At 37.2% G+C, this 25,353-nt stretch overlaps 1 protein-coding gene across 1 annotated transcript in view; it reads left to right on the top strand.

The window, feature by feature from the left end:
* TMEM135 (transmembrane protein 135) overlaps positions 1-25,353 on the top strand; it is a 251,569-nt gene that overhangs the window by 199,404 nt on the left and 26,812 nt on the right. Inside the window, exon 7 of the mRNA XM_032360564.1 lies at positions 20,105-20,146. Within this exon, the coding sequence (XP_032216455.1) occupies positions 20,105-20,146 (42 nt within the window). The remainder of the gene's footprint in view (positions 1-20,104; positions 20,147-25,353) is intronic.

Raw genomic sequence — 25,353 nt, 5'->3', positions numbered from 1 at the left:
TTTTTAATATATGGGCATTAGGAGATTGAAAACTTATATATACATAGCTTGCATTATATTTCTGTTGAATAGTGATGCTTTAGCAGATATAAAACTAGAGATGATCTCTGTTGATCCTTCTGTTCCCAGTATTGTGGTGATTCTCACTGATGTCCTGATTGACTATGGAGACATCATTTTGTTTTTGATTGTTATGATATTGCTCTCTATTGAGGACTTTTATAGTGTGTTATTTTGGAATGTAGAGCTCTTGGAAAATCCTTTCTGTTTCTCAGGGCATGAACCAGACTTCTTTGCTTTGAAAAATTTCTCCTTTACACTTTTTATGATGCCCAGATTTTCTCATTTTTGAAGTTGGATCTTTCTACATGGGAAGCTATCATCATGCCTTTCTTCATCGTTTTTATTATTGAAATACTCAGATTTATTAATTTTATCTGTGATCCCATTTATTCCATCCAAGCCTTTTGACTTCTTAGAGTCTGAGTTCTGTCATTAGGTCTAGAATGGATAATAGAATGAATATAGGATTTAGAGTCAAGAGTCTTAGATTCTAATTCTGGTTCCTTGTTTAATAATTTATTGACTTAACAATCCTGGACAAGACACTTATCTTCCTAAACCTCAATCTTTTTATCTGTAAAATGGGTATTGTGAGGTTCAAATAAAACCTCATGTAAATATTGTTACTACTTACCCATGCTCTTATTCAGAGATATTTTCCTTTTAACCTTCTTCTTGACAACATTTGGCTTCAAGGGCGCTGTCCTTTCCTAGTGTCCTTTATTCCTTGCTATTTATTCTTATCATTTTAGGTCTTCTCTTTCCCTTATCCCTTGATATTTGTGGTCCCATATTTTTAGTCTTTCTAACAGACTGTGGCTATAAAGAAAAATAGAGCAAATATCTTATTGCTCACGAAATGGAAAGCATCACTTGGGATTTGCATGTAGATTTTTAATAGCTGAGATCATTGATTCAGAGAAGAGTTTAATCCCAAGGGTGGGGGAGGGAGAACACCATATATTGAAGAAAACAAGACCCGAGGGGAAGGGAGAACCCAGCACATACTGAATACCTATCATGTGCCAGCACTGCTCTTGAGAGATGATTTCATATTACCTCCTTTTATTTCATGTTCACTGCAATTTTTTAAGGGACCTTTGTTTTTTTCCTCCTGTCTCAAAGAGAAAGGAACTGCAGACTAGGCCATTAAGTAACTTGCTTTCAAGTTATTCAAGTCCCTCCTTACTGTTTATCTGCATTCCCCCTCCCCTCCAAGACCATTGTTTGGTAAGCACTGTGTACTTTGGGCGCTTGAGTTCTGTGCTAACAATGTAGACAGAGTTGATCTCCAGTGTACTAGTGAAACTAAATGAAATTTGAGTGTTTTTAAACAAGGATACCAGATACAATATTTATGAAATGAATTTTGTACTGTTTTGGGAAACATAGATCTCTAGACCAGTCTTTAGAGTGGGTGGAAGGGGTGGTAGTGGTAATTCAGGAGGCCTTCCTTCCCCAAGCTAAAAATGTCAACAGAACTTTTTAGGTCTGAAAGCTGCTGAACACTAAAAGTGAAACCTCTCAGTGTCTGATTTTCTTTCCCACATTCCCTTCGGATCCGGCTCTCGCTCTTCTGCCAACTAGTCCCTTACTGGTAGGCAAAGCTAAAATGGTCATTGTAAATTTGTGAATCATGCTGTGCATTTCAGGACTAACTCCAGACTCACTTGAAATGTCTTCACAAATGTGGCTTATGACAGTCTCTGCCCACTTCCCCTCAAAGCTTTCCTCTGTCCATGCTTTTCTGCTTATTAGCTCCCCACACGTCTCTCAGGTTCCACCAGTCTATTCTTCCCTTCTGACTTGCTGACTTTGTTTTTGGAGCAGCCAAAAGATACCGGATACCTTGTGCTTTCGAAGTCTAACGGCATATGTGCTGTACAGACTTGAGTGTCGTAGCAGGAGTGAATGGACTCTTGAGAAAGAATATCAAGTCCGTGTTCTCATATTAAAGAAAGCCAGACAAGCCCTCTCTCTCCCTCTCTCACACAGCAAAAAGGCTGCGGTTAGGGCCCCTCCATGGCTCAGTCAGTTAAGCGTCTGCCTTTGGCTTAGGTCATGATATCAGGGTCTTGGGATGGAACCTGGAGCCCCGACTTGGGCTCCCTGCTTATCAGGGAGTCTGCTTCTTCCTCTCCCTCTGCCTCTGCTGTTTCCTCCCCACCCCCCACTTGTGTTCGTGGTGGTCTCTCTCTTGCTCTCTCAAATAAATTAAATCTTAAAAACAAACAAACAAAAAAAGAAGCCCAGACAGGACATTTACAAAATATGATTTGTAAGTGCACGGGTTTCTAAAGAAGTCTTTTTTCCCTTAAGGAGAAAAGAGGGATCTGTTATATTTCTAGAACAAATAACCCTTAACCTCTTCTTCATTTTCTCTTTCATTTATGAATGAATGAATATTTGAGAAGCTGTTATCTCCACATTCAGACCTCTGCAATTTTTCTATTTTAAAAAAATGAAGTATTGGGGCACCTGGGTGGCTCGGTGGGTTAAAAGCCTCTGCCTTCGGCTCAGGTCATGATCCTGGGGTCCTGGGATCGAGCCCCAATCGGGCTCTCTGCTCAGCGGGGAGTCTCCTTCCTCCTCTCTCTCTGCCTGCCTCTCTGCCTGCTTGTGCTCTCTGTCAAATAAATAAATAAAATCTTAAAAAAAAAAGAAGTATTACTGTTATATTAGGTAATTTTATTTCAAGCTAAATATCAGAACGCTTTAATTCTTCTGTCCTACTGTGTGATTGTCTTTTGTGCTTTTACTTAACTCTCCCTTCTTTTTAGCTTCTTGGAATTTTGCCTCTGAAGCTTGAATTTCCTTCCCTTTCTTCTACAAAAAAGAGATGCAGAACAAAGCATGGCTTCAAGTCCAAAGTAGATTTCCATCTTTAAGTTCCTGCAACCAATACAGGCTCCTTAAGGCCAAAGCCTGCCTGTTAGCCACTTGGCTGTTGGGTGACTCTGTGTTCTAGGACAGGGCACTGGACTAACTCTAAGAATGTGGAGTTTTGATATACTGTTGCCAAAGATTTTAAAAAATAAAATCACTCTGTGTATTAAGTATTTGTCTGGCAGGATACTGAAAACCTAAAATATAGCCCACACATACAAACTTGTTGGAAGACAAAATACATTTTTCACCAAGTTAGAGTCTCATAGTGAGAAAAGCCAAGCTAATTTGGATTTTAAAATTTTCCTCCCATTTTTCCCTACTGCCAAGCTCCACAGGGACCCCTAATCATGTAGCACTGAAAAGAAAATATTTTCTGCATTTTTAAATAGTTTTATTACTTTTGACTCAGCAGCATTTCAATTTACATATGCGAAGGAAAATAAAAAACTATAAGGAACGGACATTAGCTAGGGTGATATTTAAGGAGGGAATTAAGATGTGATTAGAATTACTTAGATGTCCCCATATATCAGTTTTGCCATCTTTAAAAAAAGAATGTTTGTAATCCTGAAACTGTGTGTGTATATATAAATCTTTTCAGCTTCTTTAATATATTTTTAAGCATTTCCCAGGTTTGTTAAGTGTTCTGAGGTATTTTCTTGCTAAATATTAGATTATATACACATTAAATACTCCAAGATATTTTGCTCTAAAATGTCGCACATTTCAGAGCTAGTAAAAGCAAGAGCATGTTGCAGAAAGTCAGCTTATGAAAAATGTAGATGATACTGTAAGCAGTATATCCTGATTATGCTATGGTACTTAACTCAGCAGAGCTCAGCTAATTTTCACATACAGAAATATGATGGACTAATACAGCTGTAGATGACCCCTTGAAGGTAAAATCTGATTTTGACCATTTGAGTATTTAGTTGTTATAAGAAGTTCTTTTACTTTGGATAGAATGTTAATTATACAGTATTTTTTCTACCTAGAACATAGAAGAAGGTATCGTCAGTGGTCCCTAGAATATGTTCTAGGGCACCTCATACAAATTTGGTATTGATTTATAGTTTCTTACTTTGAAACCTAGAATCAGAATGGGACTGCATCAAGTTTGAGCAAATCAAAAATGTGTGGATAATATTTTGCATCAGAATTTTTAAGTTTTAAGGAATCTGAAGGACCATTCAACTCAGTCCTTTCATTTTATACTTGGAGAAACTAAGGCTGAGAAACGTATGTTTCTGTTTAAGATTTTGTAACTGTTTAGTCAAAGAGCCAGATTTAAAAATGAGTATCTCAGACTCTGGCTTATCATAATTAATTATGGAGTCTAAGTTGGGAGGAGAAGACTGTTCACTAGAAAGAAAAGAGTTAGCCTCTCAGTATATCAGAACATATATCTATCTATCTCCCTATTTGTAGATGAACCAATTACTTCTGTGGAAATTCATGATAACCTTAAGACCATTCTGAGTCATTAAAGTTGTTGACTCCAGTAATGTAAGTGAAACATTGCTCAAGCAGGAATAGCTGTCTTTCCTTTCTCTTGCATTTCTAAATTATCAATGCCACATGATTGATATCTCAGAAATCCCTTCCAGATGGCTTTACTGTTTGTTTACTGGACTCTGTGGCAACACTGCTGGTTCCTTATTCAGGCTAGTTGGATAGGGTTGGTTTTGTTTTTAAGGTAAATAAGACCGTTTTTATGTAAATCCGTTGTTGTGTTTTGTGTGTGTGTTCAAAAAAACTTCGTTTTTCCAAGTAGTTTGATAAATTAAAACCTTTTTATTTTAGTGTCCTACCTGTGTAGAATGTTATTTTTAATAAAGCTTGGGGGAAAATAAAACATCCCTTTCTAAAGTTTCTCAAAAAATATCAGGGTATGTCTGCAACCAGTCCCTTTTTTTCTCTTCCTTACTCAACTCTATCCCCCAGAATATTCACAGAAGTGGAGTTGTAAGGCTGGTAAGAGCCATCAAACTTAAGATTTCCCTTGAGATCCTCCTAGAATGGACGAGGAAGAATTCCGGAGCCCCTTCTCCTCCATACCCTCCCCTAGTGCTCCCTCCATCTTTTCTGTCTTCGTCACTCATTTCCCCCCTGGAGGTTGCTTTGCTCATTTTGTCATCTTAAAATTAAAATGCGAAAGGATGATAAATTCTGTGTTCGGTGAGTAATTTTGAGATTTTTTAAACTTTCATGACAGGCATTTAATCCTGTGTTTAGAGAGCTATATATTATGATGCCGGAACCCTCTGGCACTTCCCATACTCCCAAAAGACCACCAACAAAACCCCAGACAGTAACAGTGTATTGAGCACCTTCAGTGCTTCAGACCGGACCTCTGTGTCCTATGGCAGTGCTCTTACGGGAAGTCAGACTGTCTGATTTTACATTTGAGGAAGTGGAAGCCCTCTGAGGTCAAGTGATTTAACCGTTAGTCTGAACAGGTTCTCTGGTGCAGTTTTGTACTTCCTGCCTTAACCCCTTCCTTGGTACCAGGGAAGTGCCCATCTGCTTTCTGTCACTCTAGATGAGATTCTTTCCCTAGAATTTCATATAGGTAGGATCACACAGTATATACACTTTTGGGTCTGGCTTCTTCTCTGCATTTTTTTTAAAAGATTTTATTTATTTATTTGACAGACAGAGATCACAAGTAGGCAGAGAGGCAGGCAGAGAGAGAGGAGGAAGCAGCTCCCTGCTGAGCAGAGAACCCGATGCGGGGCTCGATCCCAGGACCCCAGGATCATGACCTGAGCTGAAGGCAGAGGCTTTAACCCAATGAACCACCCAGGCGCCCCTTCTCCACGTTTTTTTAATTAATCCGTTCTGTTGAGTTTATCACCAGTTGGTTGTTTTTTGTTTTTCTGTATTTTTTTTTTTACTGCTGAGTAGTGTTCCCTTGTATGCCACAGTTTACGTATTAATATGTCTGCGGAATCCTCTTCAATTCGGGTCAACTTTTCCTTTGACAATTTATGTCGTATATATTTGTCCTCGATTTGTAAATAATTAGGTTATAATGTGATTATATCTCTTTGTATCTTTGGGGGGAGTGCTGTAACGTTGGACCTGTTAGATAGTGGTGTTAATGTCGTGGCAGATGCTGTCTGATTTCCTCTTGCTATTCTTGGCTTGATGTTTCAGCTTGGAGTTTAAGCTGATGAGCTTGGCTTGGGTAGGGATTATTACATTTTCTTTATAATCCTCCCACTGCTGAGGACAGGAGCTGCCATACACTCACCTTTGTAGTTTGTTGTAGTAATAACAGAAGCAGTAGTAATAGGTGATATTTACTGAGCACTTAGTATAATAATTATATGAAGTTGGTGCAATTTTTTGCATTTTACATATAGAGAGGCAGACACAGAATTTATACAACTTACTTGTCTGGTTCTATAGCCCTTCCTTTTAACTCTGATGCCTCAGTGCTTAGTAATTGTGGGATGAACGAATTGAACGTGTAGAAGCATAAGGATAGCTTCATAGTTTTCTGGATATGGTGTTAGTTACAAAAGTATATAACTCCATCCTGATATGACTCATTGATAGCAGTAGTTTTCATCATCCTTCTCCTGTTCCCACAATAAATGAATGATGTTACTTTATTAATCATATACACACAGAGCAATATCTAGAATTCCAGTATGGTTACCAGAAATGAGGTAGAGACAGTCTAGGTGAATTCCTACTTGGCTGGTGACAAACAAGTAATCGGTCTTTTATTATGTTAAAGTACTGAGATTTTTTTACTTGTTTACTACAATAGCTAGTGTTAATGACCTTGATTTTATATTATTATTAAGTTTCATACTTTATCTTTATGTCTGCTTTAGTTGTGGTTTTGAAAGGAGTTATTATTTTTAAACTAATTTGTTAATCTATCAAAAGATACTAAAAATCTGTCTTAAAGTTGATGTGTGCCTCTCTGCCTTTATTATCTTAAAGAACAATATAAGTTTTTAGATGGCTTTAATATCTGTTGTTATCAACAGAATTCAGTTTGCAAGTTGATATGTTACAAAGTTTAAACAAATATTACTAACAGATTAATTTAGAAGTAAATAATGAAATGAGATTCAGTAGTAGGTCATGAAACTCCACTTTGAATATCATTGTTAAACACAAATCTGGTCATGTCATTCTTCTGGACCTGAGGCCTTTTGCCTTATAGGTGAATTTCAGGTGGTGTAGCCTGTGTCAGTCTCCTTCCACTCTGCTCCAGTTACATTAAACTTCTTCAGTTCCCCAAATGTTCTCTTTTCTCTAACTCTTACAGATATTGCCTCTCCCTGCTTTCTTCTTCCCCTTCTTCCTTTATCACCTTAAATATGGCATTTTTCTGCATAGCCTTCCACGACCAAGCCAGGGTTAGGCATTCTTCCTTTGTGCTCCTATGATACTGCGTACTTTATATTGACCTACTCTCTATAATATTGTAGCACTTTCCATTTATATCTATACCCTGCTGGGTTGTGAACTTCTGGAAACTGGAAATCAGGGAAAATAGCTATTCCCAGCACTTGGCAACCTGCCAGGTACATAGTTAACTCATAGTAAATATTTGTGAAATATTGAAATGTGTGAATAAGTGAATGAATGATGAGTGAATGTGAATAAAGGCCCTTGTCTACAAACTTTATGGGCTTCCTTTTTTTTTTTTTTTTTTTTTTTTTTAACTCAGGTACAATTCCTGGTAAGTTAACAAAGCTAACTATAGCAGCATCCCCAGTCCTGCCTTTTAGACTTGATAGTTTTACATTATGGTCACTTATATTGCATTTGGGGTATTTAAAATAGCTCTAGGGGCACCTGGCTAGTTCAGTCTGTAGAGCATGGAATTCTTGATCCCAAGGTCATGAGTTCAAGCCCCATGTTGGGTGTGGAGCCTCCATAAAGAGACAAAAAACAAACAAAAACCCTCCTCATTAAAAAAAGCTGAACGACTCCCATTTGAGACTTACTTATGCATATTTTTGTCTATATAAATTCATGCCACATTATCAGCATAAAAAAATGAATACAAATTGATGTTAAGGACAATTGATAGGAGTAATTAATAAGAGACAGGGTAGCTAATTTAAACATATACAAACTTCTGGGCACCTGGGTGGCTCAGTTGGCTATGGAGTCTGTATCTGCCTTTGGCTCTGGTCTTGATCCCAGAGTCATGGAATCCAGTCCCAGGTCAGGTTCCCTGCACAGCGAGGAGTCTGCCCCTCCCTCTCCCCCTCTGCCTCTCCCCACTATTGTGCTCTCTCTCTTTCTCTAAAAATAAATAAATAAAATCTTTTCTAAAAAGTTTCTTAAAAATATATATATATATATATAAATTTCTTTAGAAACTGAATATGAAAAACCCCAAAACTCTAGAATTGCTGTTAAAAAAAAAAATCCAAGAAATTTGGTACCCAATTAGAAATACATGAAGTATAATATTATTAGTTACTACACAGATAAAAATTTCTCTCTTTCAACATATATCTTTTGATAAATGTTCATTTTCATTTGATATATGTTCATTTTTTCAACATATATCTTTTGAGTGACTTACGTGCTATGCATGCTGTAGGCACTTGGGATTCAGAATTGAACAATGTTAACTCCCTGAATGCTTTAATAAATAGGAAAAAAGGGAGCCTAGAACACACACACACGTTTATGCGTATATGTAAAATACTAATTAGTATGTTGTAGATAAGCCTATTTCCAAAACAAATACCTAAAGATTTTAGGATTATTTAAAGTGAGATATTAAAGTTGTTGTGAAAGAAACTAAATGATGGTAGGATTTGGGAAGAAAAAGGGAATTGTGCTTTGAATTTCCTTAAATGTAATAAACAAATACAATTAATCTTCAGGAATAATATATTTGGCCTGTATGGTAGACTATGTTATTGTTCAGAAACCTTTGCTGCTCCTCCCTGGGAAGCATTATACTTCCCTATCCTATTGACCTCATGCCAGGCCTTAGCTTTGCCTTGTCTAATGAAATAGGAGTGGAAATGATTTATGTTTACTCATGAGCAGAAGCTTTGAGTCAGAACATAGTGTCCTATAGTCCCTTTTCTTCTCTGCTTTGACAATCAGCAGATCTGAATAGATGCTTCTTCCTCACCCTAAAGTCTGAAATAAAAATGACCTGTAAGTCGAGCCATTGCCAACCCTTGTTTGACATGTAACATGAGCAAGGGAAAAAAAAAAAAAAAAACAACTTCTGTTGTTGAAAGCCATTGAAAATTTATTACAGCAACATAACCTAGCCCAATGGTTGTCCAGCTTGAGCATGATTTCTGGAACATGGACACACAAAATGTGAGAAGCCCTAAATTTGGCAGAGTGGACTAGATAACCATGGAAATTACTATCATATTAGTCAGATTCAAATAAAAGCTGCTAAAAATACACAAAGAGCAAAGGGAGTTTGAGAAAGGAACAGTCAGTCACATCTGATTGTGGGAGAAAAATGCCATCGCAATGGACTTAGTAGGAATTCTCTCAAAAAAGGAGGGTGGTTATAGAGGTCATTGCATATGGCAGGACCAAGGGTGACCAAAATGAGAGAGGTGAGAAAGTGTGAAATGCATCTGAACATCACACTGATAGAGTTCGCTACTGAGAGACAGATAAGGGAGAGTCTCTCTCAGAAGTCCAGTTTTTTACCTGGTCTGTAATGAAGCACAGTGAAGTTTCAGATCAGTATTGTTTTTTGTATTCATGTGTATTCATGTCTTGCATTGAGGGGCTTTGGGAGTTTTCCTTGCTAAAGGTGGCGAATTAATACCAAGGGTAGGCCTTATGATTGTCCAGGAAGTTCTGGAGAGACTGCTCTAATAAAAGCTATTGTTGAAGAGGAAGTTAGTGAGAGAGGCCAGCATGGAGTCCCGAGCAAAGGACACTTTCTGGCAAGTCAGGTTCAGCTAGGAGACACGTGAAAGTGAGGAAATAGAAATTGATTCCTTGCACAGCAGTCCCATGTAAAGTCTTTGCATAGAACCAGTTGGAAGAGCATTGCGGTCTCCCTTCATTCAGATGTTTTGTAGTTTCTCTTCTTTGGCCCAAGGTCCCACTGCTTCTCTATGGTATTTCTCTTCCACCAGGAGATCTCAGCAGGGAGAAAGCTAGTTGACTGGGATGTAGAATGATTTTACTGTTGTGTGGGGCTGTCAAGGAGTGAACTGTTTAAGGCAGATCACTTAGCTTTTCTGGGCCTTGGTTTCTTAATTTGTAAAATATAATTCTCCCAGGTTTCGGTATTTCATTTTTTAATACTTTTGGCCAACAAAATTCCAATATGTGTCAACTCACCTAATTTCTATTAAACCTACCACAGATTAAGTTCATAATCTTTGAAATGCATGAAGTACGTGCAGTATTTGAAGTGAAGGTATTTCTTTTAGAGTTGGTATACTCTGTAGTGCTCAGTTAATCAGAAAACAGTTTTCTGAAAGCTTCCAAAATATTGTTTTTGCTCCATTACCCCATAGATGGTGTTTTTAATTTATTTTTAGATTTGAACTTTGATACTGAATAAGCATAAGCTTATGAAGAAGTATTGCCTCCTGTCCCAGTCTCAAATAGCTGCTCATTTTGTTCAATATAAAAACCAATTGCCACTGTTATTTTAATGACATAGATACCAGCATGCATTTGAAAACAAATTAATGTTGATTCAAAGATTTTGTATAATTGAAAACATTCATTTTAATCTCTTTTACAACCATTAAGGGAGGGGGAAGAAATGAAAATACTTGCCAGTCTTGAGGTCTTTAAAAAAAATAGATTGATTCAGAATTGTGGTTATAATTCTGTCTAATGTAAATAATTTGTGGCCATAGCAATGCCCAAATCTTAAGGAACTTGCTAAGTTTTTCCTTGGATTTACATAAAATACCATTTTGATCTTAAATTTGGTTTTTGCCTCCAGTTAATTTGTCAAGTCTAAACACATGCCATTTCCTCAGCAACTGCAAACAGGCCTTTCAGGTTCGGTTCAGGGCAACTCAGATCCACTGCTTTTTCAAGTGTTTTAAAACTTGACTAGTATTGCTGTTACTAGTTCATTTTGGGAGGGAAATTCATCCTAATTCCCATTTCTTTTAGAAACCTTCTAAAGGTGATTCTTGGTTCCTTAGCAATTGAAGACAGTTTGGAGCATGACCTTCCTTAGTCTGGGTTTTAAAGCAAAAACAGTTCCAGCCTCTGCAAGTTTAAGGAGAAATATGATTCTTTTGGAGTTGTTACTGTACGTTTGTTACCCAAATGTTTCCAATTTATATTTAGGACACACCAGAAAAAGTGCACAATATTCATCTGGGGACTTGCAATCACACTTGATTACCCGTAACTGCTGCCTGCTTCAGCAGCGTCCCTTAGGTCCCTTAGAAAAAAGCTAGGCACCAATGTTCCATTCCATATGAAATAAAGTACCAGAATCAAAAATAACATTTTTAATGCACTTGGAGAGTTGACTTATATTTAAAGAAATCCAATTGAAAATTAGTTTGAAGATGTATAATATGCTCATGAAGCAAAGAAAATAATTGTCCTCAGATTTCTTGGTTTGTTGCTGCTCCATCTTCAGATTTTTGTATGAGGTTCTTAAGATAGGAACATAACATTAATTATTTTGCTTTCTCTTATCAGTGCCATATGCAGGCTGAAACTGAACTCTCTCAGTCTGTTAGTCAAATAATATTAGACCTAAGAGGAAAAGCCTGTTGTATGTATGTATGTAAGCAATGTAATGTATTTTAATTGTGCACCCCAAGTTCTGAGTAGTAAATTGAAATTGTTTACTTAAGCCATTGGAGCATGCTATGTAATTAGGATACTGAAGGTTCTTAAAATTTTTTTTTAATTTTAAACAAAACAAAAAATAAAAGGCTAGAATTAATTTCATGTCAATCTTTTTTTGTTATTTTTATGATAAACAGGTGTCAATCAAAATTCTGTAGTTATTGATCAAATTTGAGTTACTAATTTATAACTGAGGACTTAGGTAAGTTTCTGCACCTGAAAATGGATTAGGAAAATTAATGAGAAAAAGTGATTTATTCTTTTATGTGGGTTTTCAAAACAAAATAAAAATTTAACTTAAAAAAACACAAAAATATACAGTTCAAAAAAGATGATGGAGATGGCCTCAAGAGCAGCCTAATCCCAGAACTTGCACATCCCTTGTGGAAACATTGATATCTTCATTAACATTAGGAAACCACCAAGTCCTATCCAGTGCTGCTGAATGGGCTAGACTTGGCATATATCTAGCCAGAAAAGGGAGCCAGAGAAGTAAGAATATTTCTTATATAATATATTCTTATAGGGCTGCTCAGCCTCTAACATAAATTATATTAATCAACTTACGGATATTCATACTATAACCTTCCTTTGTTAGATCTCAGCTAGATTCAGGGATATGTCATTTTCAGTGCTTGTATTGGTTTTGGATATATGATTTTAAGATATTTCAACACTGTACTAAAACTTTTTTTTTTTTTTTTTTTAAATGAGAGAGGAGAGCATGCATGTGTGCATGGTGGGGTGGCTGGGGGGTGGCAAAGGGTGAGAGAGAATTTTAAGCAGGCTCCATGCACAGTGAGGAGCCCGTCTGCAGGGCTCGAGCTCACAGCCTTGAGGACCTGAGCTGAAATCAACAGTTGGATGCTTAATCCGCTTAGCCGCCCAGGTGCCCTAGCACACTACAGCATTTCAGTAAAATCATTGACTTTTACTTTAATTTAAAAAAAAAGAAGGGTGCCTCGGTGGCTTAGTGGGTCAAGCCTCTGTCTTCAGCTCAGGTCATGGTATTAGGGTCCTGGAATCGAGTCCTGCATCTCTGCTGAACAGAGAGCCTGCTTCCCCTGCTCTCTCTGCCTGCCTGCCTCTCTGACTACTTGGGATTTCTGTCTCTGTGTGTCAAATAAATAAATAAAATCTTTAAAAAAAAAAAAAGAAAGAAAACTATATAAAATTGCATGAGTTTTCTTTATAATACAACAGTGAGTTACAGATTTGAAGCATTTAAAGCATTTAAAAGCATTTGAAGCATTTAAATAGGCATTTTGGTTCCTTTTTAACTTTCACATTAAACTTTTTAGTCATATTCACTCCAAATATATTTATGTTTTTAGTACCAGTAATAATTAGACAAATCAAAATTTTGATTTTGATTCAGCTGTTATTTATAACTATTATTTATAATTAACTTTATATGTCATTCTTTTTATACCTTCCATATACCTGAAGTCTAAGCATTTTCTGTTTTAAATAATTTTGTTCACATATAATAATGTAACTTGTTTTTGATACTGACTTCGGTGATTACGATACAATCAACAGAATAGAATATTTTAAGGCTTATTGGTGTACTCAATTATTTTAAATCTAGTTCTTTATTTGTTGCCAGTCTTTTAGGATCATTAATTATGGTTTTGCATATACAGCTTTTCTCAAATAATTTAGGAAGATAAATGGAGAAAGACTGGACTAAAGAAATTTGAAGCTGAATTAGAAATATAAAGCAGAGGAGAGTAATTAAGCTCTTGAAAAGCACTGCTGATACAAGAAATTTTGTGTCATAACTTTTAGTTAAGGTCATAACTTTTAGTCAAGATTATTTTTAGCCTTGACATACATACACAGAGCTTCGTATATGCCTTTTATTTTTTTTATGGTCAGAGATGGCATATAATTTATCTTTGTCTTCCTCGAGGGTACAGTGTTTTCTGTGTATGAGCTGCCCAATAAATAAATGACTGTTAAGCAAATAAAGATAGACAATGTAATATTTAATCAATATTTGAGTTTCCTTTTAATCAATTCAGTGATTAAAAGTGGATAAAAGAACTCTGAATTTGATACTTAATGCATATTTCTTTTTTTTAATCCTTGTAGTCACCTAATTACATGTTCACTGGGGATACAGTTTCAGAAAATTTTAACTTAAACTATCCAGTTAGTAATTTTATGCCTTCTAGCAAAACTTTTACAGCAGTATTAATTAGCAACATTGACTACTTGGAGTTTACGTTCTCTGCCATTATGGAGGTGAAATAGAGATGACTAACTTTTGCACTGTTTAATTTGTTCCAAAGTACTCCAGTATTGATGTTTTAAATTAAACTACACAAATGATACATAAATTTATACTTGTAAAATTTTTTAAGTATATAATATAGAGAGTAAAAGGTTATATTCTTTTCATGCATCTTAACCCATTCGACATTATTAGGTAGCCTACTATCAAGTGTTTTGGATATATCTTTTTGACCACTTTCTATATAACATTTTATATGTATATACTAAACATTTTTACATTTTGTCACTCATTATATTTCAGCATTGATATTTAATATAGCCAGTAATGTTACATTTAATCGTTATTGGGTTATATCTGTAGAATTCCTTCTTTTATTTGACAGTGTCTCTTATCAGGTCTTTCTATAGCAGACCAACCTAATATTTGGTCTTGTAGTCTTTTTTTTTTTTTTTAAAGATTTTATTTATTTATTTGACAGAGAGAAATCACAAGTAGTCGGAGAGGCAGGCAGAGAGAGAGAGAGGGAAGCAGGCTCCCCGCTGAGCAGAGAGCCCAATGTGGGACTCGATCCCAGGACCCCGAGATCATGACCTGAGCCGAAGGCAGCGGCTTAACCCACTGAGCCACCCAGGCGCCCCTGGTCTTGTAGTCTTAAAGTTAAAAAAGGAAAGCTTCTTTTTGAATCTTTGCAAGAATAAGTTCCACATCATTAAGTATTACAAAACAATAAGCAAACATAGTAATAGTAGCAGGCTAGTAATCTAGGGCAAATTCAGTGTTTTAAAAAAAAATTTTATTTTCAATGTTGATGAGATCATTTTTTATTTCTTATTAGTGACAGAATAATTAATTTTATTTTTCTATACTGATTTGTAACTTTTAGATTAGAATTTTCTAGTAACTTAGAATAATTCATTCTATTTTTTCTGTTGTGATTTCTAATAACATTAGCATTAAATAAAATAATAATTAATAGAATTACAGAATTAGAAGACATTCGGTCAGACAATTATGAACATAATTTACTTCCAGGCTCTTGTTTAACAACAAAATTGAACCCTAAAGTTAAATGATTTACTCCAGGTTGGGAGTGAAGTTACAGCTGTGAATCATTCAAATCGAGGTTCTTTCCACTATACCATGCACAGCCTTCAAGCAATGTTTTAGGGGCGCCTGGGTGGCTCAGTGGGTTAAAGCCTCTGCCTTCGGCTCGGGTCATGATTCTGGGTCCTGGGATCGAGCCCCGCATCAGGCTCTCGGCTCGGCAGGAAGCCTGCTTCCTCCTCTCTCTCTGCCTGCCTCTCCACCTACTTGCGATCTCTGTCAAATAAATAAATAAAATCTTTTAAAAAAAGAAATGTTTTAAGGGGGCACCTGGGTGGCTCAGTGGGTTAAGCCACTGCCTTCGGCACAGGTCATGATCTCAGGGTCCTGGGATCGAGTCCCGCATCAGGCTCTCTGCTCAGCAGGGAGCCTGCTTCCTTCCCTCTCTCTCTCTCTGCCTGCCTCTGTGCCTACTTGTGATCTCTCTCTGTCAAATAAATAAATAAAATCTTAAAAAAAAAAAAAGAAAAATGTTTTAAGGATTTATAAAGTACTACATCTTTTATATCCCATTATGTTTACCAAATAAAAACTGTATATAAAAAAGTCGGAAACAAAAGTTTTCATTGTTTTCAGCTTAATGGAGAACATGATGATGTAGCACGTGTACATATTAGATTTTTATGCTGGTGTCAAATGGTAGGGTGCTCTTAAAGATTTCTTAAGTATGAATGATAAAAAACAGGAACATCAGCTATAATTAAAAGTCTAATATTATGATAATTACTAGTGGGAATTTAATGCAGTGTAACTGAGATTAACAATATTTCGAGGGTCAGTAAATGTATTTTTAAGGGTGCACATGCTACAAAATGATCTGAAATCACCTCACAGAGCTGCAAACTCTTCCAAAAATGGTTTACTAGTGACATCTGCTGGTATAATATGGTAATAAAAATAAAAGTATCTCCTGGAAGTAATTTCATGGAAATTAAGTGTGAGACAAAGAATCTTTGTGGGTAGAATTGGTTTTTTTAGCTATCATTTACACTTACAATTAAAAAAAATTGTGTTTGTGGGTTCCCCCTCCCGTTGGCATTGACCAAATATATTTTTCTCATAACATTATTAAACTTTATACTTTCTTACCCACAGTATGTAATTCCAGCTTGAACCTCTTTAATAAGTTTTTTTTTTTTTTAAAGATTTTATTTATTTGAGAGAGAGAGAGAGAGCACGAGCACGAGCGTGAGCAGGGGGAGGTCCAGAGGGAGAGGGAGAAGCAGACTGCCTGCTGAGCAGGGAGCCAGCCCAGTGTGGGTCTCATCCCAGGACCCTGGGATCCTGACCTGAGCCAAAGGCAGACGCTTAACCCACTGAGCCACCCATGTGCCCTATAGTAAGTTTTGGGTCACCTAAGTTTTTTGATATGATGCTGCAGTTTTTTCCTTCCTCTTTCCTGAACCTTGCACATAACCTTGCAAATGTAGAAAGTCAATAACTACAGTTGAGTCATAACAGGTATTTACACCATTTATAGCCTGATAGAAAAATCTATGTGTACATGAGTTATATTCATTGTATTTGTGCACACTCAAAAATAATATATATTGTTATATATATTACATATATGTAATATATAACTTTATATTAGAGGATGATTTCATTAGGAGGGGAAATGACTTTGTGTTCCCCACTACCACCCATGGAATTGATTCTCTGCACTCTAAAATACAGAGAAATAAACTACACTCAGTCCTTGGATATTTTCTCTCTTGGCACTTATTTCCCAGATTGTATCTAGTCCTGTGGATTTAAGATCTACTTCTAGAAGAATCACCCTCTTGACACCCAAACCTGGACAGCAGCCGCTTGCTTCATTAACAGTTCCATTTGTAGATAACATTCATCTCAAACTTACCAGGTGTAAAATAAAACTTTGATTTTCTCCTCACATCTGTCCCTCCCGTAGTCTTTCCTCCACTTCAGTAAATGGACATTTTATACTTCTGCTTGCTCAAGTAAAAAATACTTCAATAATTTGTAAATGTTCTCTCTCTCTTGTCTACATTCAAACCATCAAGAAGTTCCACCAATTCTGCTTTTGAAATACATTTGGAGTCTTAGTAACCTTTCTCTACTTCTACCACTTAATGATCCAGCAAGACCACAGTCATCTTTCCACTCCTAATTAGCCTCTTTGCTGTTAACCTTGCCTTCCCGTGGTTTGGTTTTCAATGAGCAGCCGGAGATTTTCTTAAAATTTAAGACAGGTTTTGTCATTCTTCTTCCCAGAGCCATCCACAGTTTTTATTTTATTTTTTTTTTTTTACTGTGCCTAACTACAAGAACTGTAGACCATGCCTTACCTCCTCCCTGTGACTGTGACCTTTCACTGAGGCTTAGCTCCAGCTGCAGTAGTCTACTCTGGTGTTCTCCTTCCCGGCCAGGCAGACTCCTCATCAGGGGCTTTGTGCTTGCTCTTCCTTGGATCAAATAAATACTCTTCCCTCCATTCTGTAAGGCTTCCCATCACATCCTCAAATTTCACCTTGTTGGAGAGGCCCTTCTGGACTACACTACATAAAATAAGAAGGTCCGACCCCATCAGTTTCTCCTGTTACCCTGCGTCGTGTTTGTCATAGCACTCATCACCACCTGACATATTTACTTGTTTCGTCCTACCTTTCCCTGACCTAGAATGTCAGCTGTATGAAAACAGAGATTGCGTATTGTCTGCTGTTACCTCCTTAGCACTGGGACCAGAGCACACACATAGTAGGCATTCATTCAGTATTTGTTGAGGAAATCCTCGAGCCTTAAGACCTGAATGCAGAAAGTAATTTGATTTGCATTATAATAACCGAATCTGTTAAATAGTGAGGCACCTTCTAATGGGGTTTGTTCTGTATAAATCTTTCTGTGTGTACCATACGTTTTATATTTAACTCTGATTACGATAGCATTTCGGTTAGGCTAAAGCTCAGACAATACTCTTGGTATCAAAATGCAGGGCGATATTACTATTTTAAAGATTCTTTTTAGGGGAATAATTACTTTTTTGTTCTTTTGACATAGACATCTGACCCTCAATTACATTAACAGACCTTATACACATGAATGGAAAGAAGAATAGCCCCTTTTGAATTCGGGCTAAGACTTTATCAACATGAAGTGCTTCCCACAGGGTTCTGCTGAAAGAACCAAACTTCCATCATAATGAAATCGCAAATTCATTTGTACATGCCCCTTTTTATTTGAAAGCTACTTTTTGATGTTTGGTCTGCAATTAGATTTATTGTTTAAGGTCACAAATATGCAATCCTGACTAGACCAAGTTGTCAGAATCCTTTATCTATTCAGCACTGCACAAAGATAAATGGCTATCTCTTAACAATAGCATACCAAAGCCAGAATTTGTTCCCACTTGTATATAATCTTTAATCAATCTGCTGCTTTCTGTTTTCCAGTCAATAGACGCCTAGCCTTACCCCTTTCACCACCCCACCTATCTAGAAATTGCCCAATTATGGGTTTTAAATTACTGAGAAACACTTTCTTCAGATGGAAAAAGATAACATTCAGATTTAAGAATGTTAATGCTATAATTTTCCCATGCATATTTTTAGCTTTACATATGAATTATTTTGCCTTTTCCCTCATTCTGTGTGGGGTGAATAAATATGTAGTACCTTAGCTAAATTTTGTGATTACATTTCTCACTGTTAACATGACCGCAGAGTAGATCATGTTGCTTAATGAAAATGAATTCTTAAGAGTTTTTAAAGTTTTCTGTGTGCATGAATTAAATTCTTTTCTGAGAGTCTGTGTGTTCTTTCTACATTTACACTTTTTTCAGAAGGACTTCTTAATATTTTTATGCATTTCCTTTGTGACCTTTCATATAAAAGGTATACTGAGAGAATCACCCAATTAGATTTGAGGCCGTACTTTTTATACAAGACTATCCAATGTCTAAAATTAACATACATTTGGGTATCATCAATCTCTATAGTTTCTCCACGGGATTCTGATACTAGATATCCAAGAATTCTTTAGCAACTTGGTCATACTTATAAAGCAGACCATTAAGACCAGTATAGTACTGTCCCCATTTTAAAATCTTGTTTAAATATTTTTTGCAGATCTGAGAATCTTTTTTTCTTAATTGTCATGCGGTTTGAACCTTCCCTAAATTAAAAGGAATACACTGTTTCAGAAGGAGGTATAAGAGAAAACTAAAGCTTTTAAGTCAGAGGAATTTTTAAATTTTTTTCCTAAATTCTGACTACGATTTATTTTGTGACCTCTTGGAAATTGCTGCATTTTCCCAGCGGGGGTGGGGGGGTGTCCAGGGGAGGGGCGGCCCTGCCCAGCTATGGAATAGAGAAATACCTGTTCATAGAGGTGTGATATAATTAAATGAAACAACACATATAAGGTGCGCAAAACAATGCCCAGCAATAGTAAATACTCAGTAAATATTATTTGAATGCCTGCGTCTGTGCCCTCCCCTTACCCCCATTCTTTCCCCCATGCTATGTTATCCGTTCTCGTTGGGCTTACTCAGAAGTTAAAACTGTTGAAATAAACTTGAAGCCTTTTTGTGCCTGCCAACTCTTCGTTGCTCTGCATTCACTGAATTAGTAAGTAGGGAGAAGTCAGGACCTTGAATTGACCTATTCATAATACCCAGCAGGTGTATGTGGCCTTTTCTTCTCAGCAAATTGCTCCCCCAGGGATTAGGTAAAATGAATATTCCACTCATTTTAAGACCACATGGAGCTCTCAGAAGGTGTACTTAAATCTCTCTTGGACCTACAAATATGAGAGTTGAGCCTTAAATTATGTTAATTTGACATAGGAAATTTAAATCATCTTGGGTAAGATGGCTTACTTCATTGTTTTATTGCATCTATATTGCTGAGATCACACTGTCCTAAAAGTTTCGCCTTCTAAAAGTAATCAGTTGCAGAATAAATTTTAATAGCTACTTAGTATGCTATTTTGTATCTCAAAAATTTTTAACTTTATTATAAATTTTGACTGTTTTAGGTGCAAAGATGGGTTGAAAGGATTTACATTCTCCGCTCTTAGGTAAGTAGCTTATTTACCTTTATTTTAAGAGAGAATTTGCAAGTTAACTTTATCAAAAGGTAGTAGTATTGCACATAATTATAATAGATGTTTATCAACTCAGTTTTCTAGCTGAAAATAATTGCAGAAGTCACAAAGTCACTTCTACAATACTATATTAGAAGAGTAATTTATTGGATTTCTTTTCCCCTAAAAATCAGTCAACAACTACTTTTTTTTTTTAAGATTTTAAAAATTTCTTTATTTGACATGAGGGAGAAGGGAAGGGAGATGGCAAGCACAAGTAGGGGGCGCAGCAGGCAAGGGAGAAGCGGGCTCCTCGCTGAGCAGAGAGCCTGTTGTGGGGCTCAATCCCAGGACCCCGAGATCATGACCTGAGCCGAAGGCAGACACTTAACAGATTGAGCCACCCAGGTGCCCCTTAACAAATACTTTTGGGACTGATTTTGTGCCTCATATATTGGGTGTTAAGAAAGAATTACAAGAACTCTCTCTTGAAGGAGCATTGGAAAGAGAAAGCTATACATAAATAATTACTGCAGAATGAAGTATGGAATTGTGTAGTACCACATTACAGGCTTCACTAGGACAGGGCTTGTGTCAGACATATTTTGGATCATAGGCTTCACTAGAGTCAATAGCATGCTTTTCATGCTGTACACTATCTCTTGCCATAGTTTTTTGGCAGATGATAGCAGGCAGTGTAGAAATGTTGGTTGGCAGCATTAGCATTATATTTTATAGTTCAGCATGCATTTCCACATAGGTTAGAAGATTTTCCCAACAGTTCTGTGAGTTGGGTATTTTTATGCCCATGTGACATGAAGAAGAAATTGAGGCTTAGAATATTTGACAAATTTAATGTCACACAGTGACTTCATACACTTACTTGAAACCTAATGCTCTTCCAGTTTGAATCATAAATGTTGCCTGTGGTATTCTTCTAAGTACATTTAGTAGACGCTTAGTGAAGATTAAGTGTGAAGTGTTTGTTATAATAGGAGGGAAAAATGAGGGTAGGCTTTGGTATACCAGAAGATTTCATATGACTGTCTTAATAGGTTATTTTGAGAATCAAATGAGTTAATGCATGAAAAGTGTTTAGAACTGTTCATGGCACACAGTGGTCAAGAAATGTTGGCTATTATTGTTTTTATTATTCTTTTGGGGATAAGCCTTATCTGCATTTGAAAAGTAGCTTTAGAGAACCTTTAGAAGGAAAGAGGAATAACCTTCTGGGTAGAAGTGAAAAATGTTAGCAAAAGTATGAAAATTATAAACATGAAATATGAGGTAAGAGTGGGAAAATCAACTTAATTAGTATGAAAAGCTTATTTTAAGGATTATAAGGTTTTGTGGGTTTGTGGGTTTTGTTTGTTTGAATGATGATCAGAGCAGGGCCAGATTATGGAAGACCTAAACGGTGGGGGAGGGGGGACAAATTTGACTTTGAAGGTGCCTGGGTTGCTCAGTGGGTTAAAGCCTCTGCCTTCAGCTCAGGTCATGATCTCAGGGTCCTGAGATCGAGTGCCACATTGGGCTCTCTGCTCATCAGGGAGCCTGCTTCCCCCTCTGCCTATTTGTGATCTATCTCTCTCTGTCAAATAAATAAATAAAATCTTTTAAAAATTTTGACTTTGAAAAGATGGGCTGTAGAGAGCCACTGAAGGGTTTTGAGCAGGGTAGTTGACATTGTTTCAGAAAGATAAGTCTGGCCACAGTATTTGGGATGGGCACTGTGAAAGAATCAAAAGGAAGAAAGATGAAGTGGTAAGGACTGGGATTTGGGTGACAGTGGAGGATTAAAGAGAAACAGGCAAGGTTGTGACTGGCATAAAAGGAAATGAAGACCTACTGACTCATATTTTCCTTCTTCCTCTCTCCCTCTAATCCTTGCTATGAGCTGAAAACCTAAGTAAGTACCTGAAAAAAGGTGCTCTTCAAAGAAAATCAGATGGCATGCAAGGAAACTAGTTTGGGAGGGGGCAGATTGAGGCCACTGTGTGAATAAGAGTATCTTTGGTTGTGGAAACTCTGTGGTAACAGTAACTAAGTCATAATACACAGCAGTAATTTTTTCACATTATATTCTTCATTAAAAGATCATGAGACATTTTAGAAAACAACTTCTTGTTGTTGCAGTGGCTATTTAGGACTCTGTGTTAATGTCAGAAACTTTTATAACAAAACCCAAAGTTGGTTTTCCTAAGAAGAAAACTTAGCCTTTCCCCGCCGTGTCTCACCATAGGCTCCCAGAATCCTTACAGAAACTCATAGTGTGTCAGATACTTTTGTGTCTCTTCATCAAATCCACTTAAAATAAGGGGCTGGACTGAATTGTTTGCACTTAGAATTTACTCTGTATTATAGGAAGACATTCTGGAAAAAAAGATTATTAATTCTTGCTAATTTAGGAGAAGTTATGAGAGCAGATAGGAAGAGTTGAGGATAGAGTCAAAGGCTGAGAACCAGTTCAGAAGCCTACGGTATACTAAACCTGCATCAACATAGTTTAATAATTAGAAGTATATAGACAGCTTGGTGATTAAGAACCCAGGCTTTAGAGGCAGACAGTTTTTTGGGGTTCATGTAATTACTGTTCTTGGCTGTGGTTAAAGGTTTTTTTCATGGTAACGCTCATGGAAATGATGGCACCTGCTTCATAGTATTGCTCTGAGGATTAAATTACTTAATATCAATACTGTCCTATCATACAGAAAATGCTCACTATTACTGTGTGTGCTCATTCTAAATGTATTAATTAAATTTTTACTATAGGCCAGACACTATTACCAGTCCCTGGGGTGTAATAGCAAAAGATGTATAGAGTCTCCTAGAGCCCACATTTTAGTGAGGGATGCAAACCAGGAACAAGGTGCTTCCACTACTGGGGACTCACTGGGCCTTGAAAGCACAAAGGAAGGCTTGCTCACTCACTCCAGCTTGTACAGGGACAGCTTCTCCAAGGAAGTGACCTCCGATTTGAGATGGTCAGTCCTGGCCAAAAGAGGAACAGTGTTACAGACAGCGTGAGAGAGAGGATTATATCTGTTCTAACATAGTTTTTGTCTTGTTTATAAAGAACAGTAGTACAGATCTTGAACTCTGCATGCACACCCATGATTAAGAACAAAATTCTTTTGGAATAACAGCTACCGGGACTGCACAGCTGTCACCTTGTGACAATCTCATTACATGCCCGTTATGATTGAATAAGCTGGATGGTTTACCAAGTTTGTCCGAATGAGATGGGATTTGTTGGTAGTAATAGCTTTTTCCACCTCTCTTTTCTGATTGTTGACATTTCCTTACTCTTTGTCATAGGTCCCATGTTCTAGAACCTTAGATTAGAATTACTGATCCCTTGTTTTTATTTGCATTTTATGGTATTTTCTGAAAGTTCAGCAGGTGGAGTTCTCTTAAGAAAGCTTAATTATTCTTTATTAAGAATGAGTCTTACAGTGAAAGTACAAACAGCAAAAATGAAAACTAGTACAGGATACTGATTGAATGATCCTTCCTTTCCCCCTCTCTCCCTCCCTCCTTCCCTCCCTCTCTCTCTCTCTCTCTCTCGCTCTCGCTCTCTCATTGTCTGGGAAAACATATTCCAGTTTTGATGAGATGAGAGTAGTGTCTTTCCCCGGATATTGGGTTTTTCAAAAGAGAAATAACTAGATTAGAATAACATTGAACTTAAGGTTTTCTAATGAAATGATGTGAGAATACATGGATCTTGACCATTTTATGATTCTCATTCTTTAGTTCTCTCCATTTCCCTGAATATCTTTATATGACCTAATACTACATTGCAGCTATTATGACTCAGAGTGACATGAGATACAATTTTTTACTGAAAAATAAGGACCTCATTCAGTTGTAACTATTAGTAGAATTTAGACGAAAAACAGAATGTTTGTGATCAACTAGTAGACCCAAGTAAATATTTTGCCTGCTTTTTTGCTTGAAAAAAAACTTTTAAGATGTGTAATATCTTTAAAAAGTGGTAACTTGGGGCGCCTGGGTGGCTCAGTGGGTTAAAGCCTCTGCCTTTGGCTCAGGTCATGATCCCAGGGTTCAGGGATTGAACCCTGCATCCGTCTCTCTGCTCAGCAGGGAGCCTGCTTCCCTACCTCTCTCTCTTTCTCTGCCCGCCTCTCTGCCTACTTGTGATCTTTGCCTGTCAAATAAATAAATAAAAATCTTTAAAAAAAAATAAAAGCGGTAACTTAAGTTAAAATGGTACATCATAAAAGGGTTATGCTGTATTTTACTTGGTTAATTTGATTTTGAAATACCTGTATTTTTGGGAAGCTTGGGAAGATGTTGGAGTAGGAGGACCCTAAGCTCACCCCATCCCATCTTGACAACTAGATATCACTCACATCCATGTAAATACAGTAGAGAACTATCCAAAGATGGGCAGGACAAACTTCACAACTAAATTTGAAGAGGGATGCCTGGGTGACTCAGTAGGTTAAGCTTCTGCCTTCAGCTCAGGTCATGATCTCAGGGTCCTGGGATCAAGCCCCACAATGGGCTCTCTGCTCAGTGGGGAGTCTGCTTCTCACTCTCCCTCTGTGCTTCCCTCCCCCAATAAATAAATAAATAAAAATTTAAAGAGGAAAAAAAAAAGAAGCTATATCTGAGAGGTTACAAAGGGTAGAAACAGTTGGGTTGGGAGCTGCCCACAGGATGGGAGTAGCTGTGGGTGTAGAGAGGGGAAAGAAAAGGTCTCTCACACTAGGGAGCCCAAACCAGAAGACAAATCCCCATAACATCTGGCTTTGAAAACCATAAGGGCTAAATTCCTTGAGTTTGTATAAACAGCAGAAGTTGGAATGTGGAGCTTAAAAAGTCAGCTGACTCAGCACTGGGCAAGATGGGAGAGTGAGTGATAGCTGGGTCCCACCCTTAAAGAGACAGCAGCCTATGGTGAGGCAATATAAAAATGAGAGTTTGCACAGTGTCTGGGACAAACAGGAGGAAGATCTGTTTATACTGATTCTAAGTGTGTTGGGGGACTTCTGGGAACAAAGGAGCTGGTGGGCACCATTTTCCTCCCCTGCTGCCCTGCTAAACACAGGGCCACCTGTGGGAGGCACTGTGCAGACACCTGCTCCCTAACCTGCTAACAATATGCCTTGCCCATGTGTTCTGCTGAGGACTGGTGCACTCTAAGCCTGCTGACTTCAGCACTGAGCTCAGGA

Source organism: Mustela erminea, chromosome 9 (assembly GCF_009829155.1).
Source record: "Mustela erminea isolate mMusErm1 chromosome 9, mMusErm1.Pri, whole genome shotgun sequence".
In the NCBI taxonomy this organism is placed as follows: domain Eukaryota; kingdom Metazoa; phylum Chordata; class Mammalia; order Carnivora; family Mustelidae; genus Mustela; species Mustela erminea.
The sequence above is the reverse complement of the archived record's forward strand: the minus strand, read 5'-3'. Positions and strand labels throughout refer to the sequence as shown.